The sequence below is a fragment of the Populus trichocarpa genome, chromosome 3, assembly GCF_000002775.5.
Source record: "Populus trichocarpa isolate Nisqually-1 chromosome 3, P.trichocarpa_v4.1, whole genome shotgun sequence".
Classification (NCBI taxonomy): Eukaryota; Viridiplantae; Streptophyta; class Magnoliopsida; order Malpighiales; family Salicaceae; genus Populus; species Populus trichocarpa.
In genome coordinates, this window is record NC_037287.2 from 9,766,851 (window position 1) to 9,775,144 (window position 8,294).

At 32.4% G+C, this 8,294-nt stretch overlaps 1 protein-coding gene across 5 annotated transcripts; it reads right to left on the minus strand.

Moving 5' to 3' along the window:
* Nucleotides 1–910: 910 nt before the first annotated feature.
* Nucleotides 911–3,199, minus strand: LOC7483567 (dormancy-associated protein homolog 4). Of its 5 annotated transcripts, none has more exons than XM_024597137.2 (3): nucleotides 2,418–3,192; nucleotides 1,470–1,547; nucleotides 911–1,359 (listed from the first exon to the last, which is right to left on the minus strand). In XM_024597137.2, the coding sequence occupies exons 1-3, from the start codon at nucleotides 2,689–2,691 to the stop codon at nucleotides 1,355–1,357; spliced, it is 357 nt and encodes a 118-aa protein (XP_024452905.1). In that variant the 5' UTR covers nucleotides 2,692–3,192; the 3' UTR covers nucleotides 911–1,354. The 5 variants fall into 5 exon arrangements, with proteins under 5 accessions (XP_024452905.1, XP_024452903.1, XP_024452904.1 ...); XM_024597135.2 differs by having other exon boundaries at nucleotides 1,451–1,547; XM_024597136.2 differs by having other exon boundaries at nucleotides 1,470–1,559.
* Nucleotides 3,200–8,294: the final 5,095 nt, after the last annotated feature.

Sequence of the window (8,294 nt, forward strand, 5' to 3'; positions counted from 1 at the left end):
TTCAAATCCGTCGGTGATTCCGTTGGCAATATAAACGGCGGTCGTTGTACGGGCTGTCTTTTTGAATCCGTCGGTGATTCCGTCTGAAAAAATAACCCGCCAAAACCTCCACGTCAGCGACCAGTTTTTTTTTTTACGACGGAAACGTTTCCGTCCGTAATTCAGTCGGTAATCACCGACGGAAATTGTCCGTCGGTAGTTACCGACTGAATTACGGACGGAATGTTGTCCGTCGGTAATTTCGACCTCAAATTACCGACAGAAATATTCCGTCGGTAAATCCGTTGCTATTTAGCGAATTTCTGGTAGTGGCTTCACTTGCAACCACATTAAGGTAAAAATTTTTTTTTTTCCTTTTTCGTGTTTTTTTTTTCACTATATTTGTTTTTTTATTTTATTTTTACTTGTTTTTGCTCTTAATAATTGTATGAATATTGTTGTAGGATTTTTTTTCATAAGAGATCAATTTTTAGTTGATTTATTTATAGGATTTATTTAATTATTTTATAGTTTTGTAAAATGGATTTTTTTAAAATATTTTTAAATAATTACCGACGGAATTACATACGGTATTTTTTCGAGGGAAATACCGACGGAATGAAGCGGGTAATTGTTTTTTGCACGCTTTTTCTGTCAGTAAATCCATCGATAATAATATTTTATTATTATCAACGGACTTACCGACGGATAAAAAATTATCGACGCAAGATTCACCGACGGAGCATTTCCGTCAGTGATTTTGTTGGTAAATTAATTACCAACGGAATAATAATACAAATACCGACAGAAAATTTCTACAATAAATATAAAAATTGCGGTAGTGGGGAAAGGATTACTGCATTGTATCACGCAGTCCAAAACTTGTTAGATGTTGAAATAAAAAACATCAGTACACCACATACAGTTTGAGTTAAGGAATGAAACGGCACATATTTTCTGAAATTATTTGTGATCAGTGCTTCAATAAGTTTCGGTTTTGTATCAGAGGCCAATATACAGAATTCAAATATACAAAGGACAAAACCAGATTACAAAACCATGGAAGAAAAGGGAAAACTAATGAACATTCTGACATGAGCAAGGTTGTGGTGAAACCAGGTCTTAAATCATCAGATATCCTGTTTTCCGACTCCATCCTCTCCAGGAAACTCCAAGATCGAAGCAGTGGTGGTTCCTTCTCTGGTTATTGAGAACCTTCTTATTTACAATAATTAATTTCTTTCCAGATTGGGTTATACACACACATATATGGCCATGAAGGTTTCTTTACGCACAAAGGTTTAATATTGGTGCCGATTGACCTGGAGAAATTAAAATGGTCACTTCCTCTCTCAACGATCCAAAGCATTTATCACTATCCTGCAAAACAAACATATTGAGAAGCATGAGGGACCATCCATAAACAAGGAAAATAAATGTGATTATAGCAAAAATAAAACAGAGAGAGAACCAATCATAAATAGTCAGACTTCTAGGCTCGCCGCTTTCTAATGCTTCATCTGACGATTTTCTCGCCTTTATTCTCCTGAAATCCCCGCGTGGTGTCCCTGTGATCCCAGCTGCATGCATGCATCATAACCGAAGGTCGACATTAACATACATAAACGCCAACTAAAGCTTTAAACTGAAAGAAGGAAAGAAGAAACTTGAAATCCTACACGCAATACACCAAACTAGTGTAAAGATTTCAAGTCTTGGTCTTCTCTGGAATAATTCATGCATGGTTGTGATGAAACAGACATGAAAGAAATTGATGAAAAGTTGAAATTCCGTGCCCTTTCACTATATTTATTACTATTAAATTCATGACTCAAGATATCTCTTTTTTCTTTTCTTTCCCTAGTATTTCTTAGCTCCCTCCTATTATTCCTATTATTCTGTTAAATCATATCTTAAAATTTCATTTAATTATTTAAATTTTTCAATTGAAATGATTTTTTTGACATAATATCATAGCCTTGATAATTAAGTGATTACGAGTTTGAATCTCACAATCCTTTATTTATTTGATAAAAATCAAGCACAAAATAATATGAGTATGTGCAAATTTTAAATTCAAAAAGCTTTTACTTAAAGGGATGTGTTAAAAAATAATATAAATTATATTTTAAAACCTCACATAACAACTTAAATTTTTAGATTGAGATGATTCTTTCACGTATCCATAATTAATTCTATAAATTCTTAATTTCAAGATTTATTTGAAATGAAACCAACTTCCAGGTTCTAATTTTGATTTCTTTTCTAACCTCATCTCAGCAACCGAATTTGAGAACATCACAGTAGAAAGTACCACAGTAGAGATAAACAAAGAGAGCAAAAGGAAAAGAAAAACAATCATTCACAATAATTTATTGGTTGACATATCCTAAATGTTAATTTCACTCATGCAAAACCACACATAATAGTAAGCTTACGTGTCAGAGGTGTCGTAGGAGTGCTAGGGGTAGCAGGCGACACAGGAGATGAACAAGGATCAACGGAAATGTTCCTCAAATATTTGGAACTGTTTGTCCTAACAATAGTAATGCTCCGAGTTATGTTCATGTCCTCAATGCTATTAGCTGCAGCGGCATCAACAGGAGGTGATGATCGTACAGAGAATGAATCATACTTTCGAAGTTTGCCAAGCCCACTGTCCGGCATGGGGCCAGCAAGCGTTTCGTCCCATAGCTTATGGAGAAATCCCATTATATATGACAAAAATCAGATTTTATCTTGTGTAACAACCGAGAGAGGCCTAAAATCAAAACAATTTTCTTCTTGGCTCTTTCGTTCTGCTAGACCTGAAAACGTATGACTGTTACTAAGAGAGGGAAAGGGGAGCGAAACGCAGAGAGAAGATAAGAGGAAGGGTTTTTTTTCTTAGTTTTTTGGGGTTTTTTTTCCTGTGAAGAAATGGTGGTTTAGGCCGGTTCTTTACAGAGGAAAGTTGAGAGAAAAGAGAGAGAGGATAGGGGGTGGATATTGATGGTTATACTGATGCAACGGCAAATATGGCTTTGTTAGCAGCCATCAAATTTATTTGGTAAATATTTTAGATCATCTAATTGCCATACCTAGCTAGCCATTCATAAGCCTGATAAATATAGACTCATCTATGCATAAAAACTAAAACAGGAAAGTAAATTGAATTTTTTTTATAGCCAAAGAAAAACAAATGGTGGGAGTATACTATGATGAGCACGAATAGGATAGAAAAAAACAGAGTTTATATAACAATAAGCCAATGTCCAGCACGACAAACACAAATAACATGTAAGAGAGTTTGATAATAATTATTTTTTAAATTATTTTTAGTTTAAAAATATATTAAAATAATATTTTTTATTTATTTTTGATATTAGTATATTAAAATGATTTTAAAAAATAAAAATAAAAATATATATTTTTAATTTTTTTTTTAAATATTTTTAAAATATAAAACCAAATCCGTCGAGAATCTTCTTAGAATTGATGACAAGGTGAAGTAATGGGCTAGACATGCATGTGTCCATCCTTACACGTCAACTGGATAAGGTTGTGGGTAAATCTAGATCTACCAGAACTGGATGTTGAAAGTGTTGTTGAACTCAATGAAGCTTCGAACAAGAGACACGTGTGCTCTCATAGTTGGCTTAAAGTCTTCTATTGGATTACGACATTTACCCATAAAAGTCGTTACGGTCCCCTCCAGCTTCGCATGATCAAGAAATGCTCTTACCAGGTCATGGGCTTGTACAAGGGACTCTGGCCTTACACTTGATCGCTGTTTCTAACAGATTTTTCAATTTGGTTATTAGGTCATGATAGTGAAAGATTAATTAATACATTTAATTTAATAGTTTGTTTCTGCTTCTCATTAATTTGTTTCTTATTTCCCCCAAATAACCACTTCTCTCACCGGGATGATCTTTCACCATCTTGTTCAAACTGGAATGTCATTTGTCTTAATGCCATGGATTGACTTCTTCTTCTTCTTTTCCCTCTTTTTCTTGGGGGGCGAAGTTACAAGAGGGGGTTAATACTGGACCTTGCTACATTTCCTCCATGTCACCCACTCTTGTGACCAAAGTAGTAAAATGGTAAACTTAAGGGGTAGTTTAACTAGTCATATCTTGGATTTATTCTTTAATGGTTATGAGTTCGAGTCCCCTCAGAGCCACTAGAGACTTACATGATCGTTAACTTCAGGGCCCGTGGGATTAGTCGAGGTAGAGACAAGCTAGCCCGGACACCCACGTTAATAAAAAAAAAGTTAGTAAAATGACAACCCTGATAGGTATAGCTCAACTGGTCAGACCTTGAGTTTGCTCCCTAGAGGTCACCAGTTCAAGTGTTGCAAACCTTAGGATTACTAGAGGCTTACATGGTTATTAACTTCAGGGTCTTGAGAGATTAGTCGAGATGCGCGTAAACTGGTCTGAATACTCATGGTTACAAAAACAAATAGTAAAATGATATATATATATATATATATATATATATATATATATATATATATATATATAACTCATTTTTACAAGATTTCAGCCTGCAGTTCAAGAACAGAAAAAAAGAAAACAAGAAGAAAAAGAAAAGGAAAGGAAAGGCCTTTTATTGGGGAACACATATTTAAGCTTTTGTGGTTTGATCGTGATAGTGCACAAATTGTTTTTTTTTATTTTAATATTTTTTTTTTTGTTGTTTGGACACTTAGACATCCTTGCCATTTAGGCCAAACCCAACCACTAGACGTGATGGTCATCCAGGTGAGCCCCAAACAACAAGACATTTCAGCCTTGAATGGCCAGACACTCCTCAATATATTTTTTAATTTCCTGAAAAGTTAGAACGGTGCCACAAACATATCTATGCACACAAATTTTCTATATAGAGCTGAACTACCAACATCTCCATTAATGCATTATGATTAACACAAATCAATGACAAACATCAATCTCTCAACTAAAGGTATTTATTTTCTCCACTTATCACAAGTTGCTTTCCATCATTACTCTACTTACTACGAATCATTCATAATTTTACTCCTCACGAGACATATGTAACTCCACCTATCACAAAATATATGCAAAATTACTCTTCATAATTAATATGACAAAGATCTATAAATATCTCTGATCATTGTATTCAAACAATTCAATTCAAGCTCATTCAAGGGCTTTACACACGTTCATTCAACAAACACACTTCTTTGTTTTTCTCTGTGCATTATTTTCTCCTCCTACATTTACTAATTTAAACATCAGAGAGTCTTCTATTTCAACATGAAACTTGTTTTTCCAGGAACAATTAAACTTAGAGATAAAGCCTACATTCAAACTCATATATTTCAGCCCAAAATACAGTTATAGAAAGCGCAACCTAATCCTAAAGTTTTCAAGACTTTATTTTTGGAGTGTGTTTGGAAACTGATAGGTTCCATTGTTTTCGTAAAGAATGTGTGAATATATAAGCAGACTTAGTCAACGGTTAATTTACTGCTTATGATATCAAAATATTTTATAGTTATTATGAGAATTATTTAATTCTTTTGTTGCATATTATAATTATAATAAACACTAATTGGGAAGGGAAAGTCATTGTCCCCTTCTCACAAATTATTATTTACTATAATAGTGATTTGTTTCTTTTCTTTTTTTTCCTTTGTTTTTTTTTTAATTTAGTTTTTTTTCTTCAATTTCATTATATAATATTGAGTTTATTGTTCATTGAGTTTCATAATTTATTTTAATTTTTTTTTCTATGAGATTATTCCAATATCATAACATGGTTCACGTGTTTGGTAGGTTAATTTGTTTAACTTGAATTTTCTTTAATTTTTTTTTCTAGTTTCATACTTCAACGTTGAATTGGTTAAGAATTACAATTCATAATTTATTTTAGATTTTATAAGGTTATCTCGAGCTCATAACCTATGTTATGGGTTTGATGGGTTAACTCGGTTGACTTGGGTAATTGTTTTGTTCTTATTTCAATTATTATTTTTCAATTTCATCCTACATTATTGGATTGATTGGGAATTAGACTTCATAATTTATTTTAGTTTTCTTTCTATGAGATTATTATGGTGTCATGACTTGGTTTACATGTTTGAGAGGTTAACCTAAGTTTACTCAAGACAATTTTTTTTATGTTTTTTTAATTAATATTTTTTTAAATTTCATCCTCCATTATTAAATTGAATGGAAATTGGGATTCATAATTTGTTTTAATTTATTTTTATGAGGTTATCACAGTCATGACCTGGTTTATGAATTTAGCAGGTTGATCCAACATGTTGTCATCTCAATATTTTTTTTTAAAAAAATATCACCTTGAAGAACACCCCTAAATTGGTTTAAAAAACATAAAATCTAACCTCATAAGAAAATTCTTCCTTAGGCCTAATTTATTTTTTCAACGATATGAAATTTCAAAAATACCTCAAAGACTTCTCTTGTTAAGAGGAACCCATCAGCACCAAAATCAATCTTTTTTTTATTGCTTGAATGTAACCAATCGGCCATTTTTCTCTCCTTCCTAATTTATAACGACTTCCTCTCTCCTTTCAAATTTCATTGACTCAAATGTAAAATAAATAAAGTTTGTGTATAGTTTCAAATAATACAAATAATACATTTGCAAATATAAAAGTCACCCATTTCAAAAAAAAAAAAAAACACTTGACTAGGTTGTTTATATAAATCTCAAGATAAGGAGTTATTTACCATTTCAAGAAAAATAGGAACAAACTTCCCTGGGTATTGAAGCCATTAAATGTGAATTAGTAAACCAAACCTCATGTGTGTATTAAACCAGTGAACAATGATGTTTAGTTTATCATAATAAAGTATGTTTAACATAAGAAAGTTTTCAAGAAAAGCCTAGAGTTTATACAAATTTAAATCTATAAGCATGCAAAAGCATAACTAATGAAAAACATGTTTTCAACATAAAAATAATAATAGAATACTAGCATGAATACTAAGCATATATTCAAATATGCAATTGATATAAAATAAAAAAAAACCTATTAATGCATACTAATAATAAAATTAACTATGCTTAAATTAAAACAAGAATGATATTTACTTGTTGAAACACTTTAAAATAATGAATCTTTTGTTGTTGTAAAGGATAAATCATTTATCTTTAAGACTTTATTGCTCTGCACTTGTGCAACTAGGATATTTGCAATATGCCTCCCGAGATTCCAACACTACCACCTTGATTTAGATGTTTTTCTAAACAAGGTATTTGAATAAAAGATTATGTAACTTAAATATCTCTAAAAAAAAATAAACCTAAGCTTTAGATTTGGGAGGAAAATCAAAGCATAAAAAAAAACACTATAAAAGAGATGAAGAAGAGTGTAAAATTTGAAAAAATTTAGGTTTGAAACTCTTCCTTTTTTTATTTTTATAGTGAATTTTAAAAACTAAAGGCTAAGAATTAATAAGAATTAATTCTCATTATTATTAATTAACCTTTAATTAGCCACTATAAATAATGAATTAAATACAAAATAACCAAACTAATGATTATTTAAGATTAATTTTTTATTTACTCATAATTTATTTAATTAAAATAAATTAACAAGTCAACTAATCTTGGCTTTGCCAATTCGAGAAATTTGCTCCCGAAATTCATTCAGCATTTGGTCTTTGTTTTACTGCTCAGTCCTCAGGTATTATCCCCACCTCCTTGCGAGCAAGTTCTACAGTCTATATCTAAATGCAAATTAACCCATGTTTCATACTTCATTTCAATCTCACCAATTTTGCAGCAGTGCTTTGAAGCTCAATAACTCGGACACCAAAAATGCTAACGACAATACCTGCTAGCTTGCATATTAGAATTTGCAATAACCACGGGAAAAAATCATGCAAGTAGAGCCCAAGTTGGTCCTGGAGTGTGGAAACTGTGGAAAAAAGACGACCAGTTTTTGGCCAACGCATGATCCAATCAACCTTCAGCAACTTGCTTGGAAGTCGAGGCCCAGTGTTAGTTGCCTTCATCAAAGCAAAAAGGTTAATCAGGATTGTATTGGGACTGGTGGGCCAATCACTCTATAATGCTCTCGTCCATCGTGCTTGGAAACACAAGATAGTAGGGTCCTATACCCCAGTGTTGTAGGGCCAACGTGTCCAAAAATGGAAGTCCCATTGAACAACAATTTTGCTATTATAGCATCCTCGTCAGTGGATCCAGCGTTTGTTTACAAATATGGAGCATGCACAGAGAATTTCATCGTGTTCCCTCCTGTGGTGCCTAGTCAAGCAATCCTTGTGTGCACCATTCCAATCTCCAGCCAAGTATGATCATGCCATTCA

What these genes read in the sequence shown, in the direction of transcription:
- LOC7483567 (XM_052451201.1), bottom strand. Translation starts at nt 2,691, where the DNA reads ATGGGATTTCTCCATAAGCTATGGGACGAAACGCTTGCTGGCCCCATG. An exon ending in TCCTACGACACCTCTGACAC is followed by an intron (nt 1,560 to 2,417) that starts GTAAGCTTACTA and finishes GCATGCATGCAG; the next exon opens with CTGGGATCACAGGGACACCA.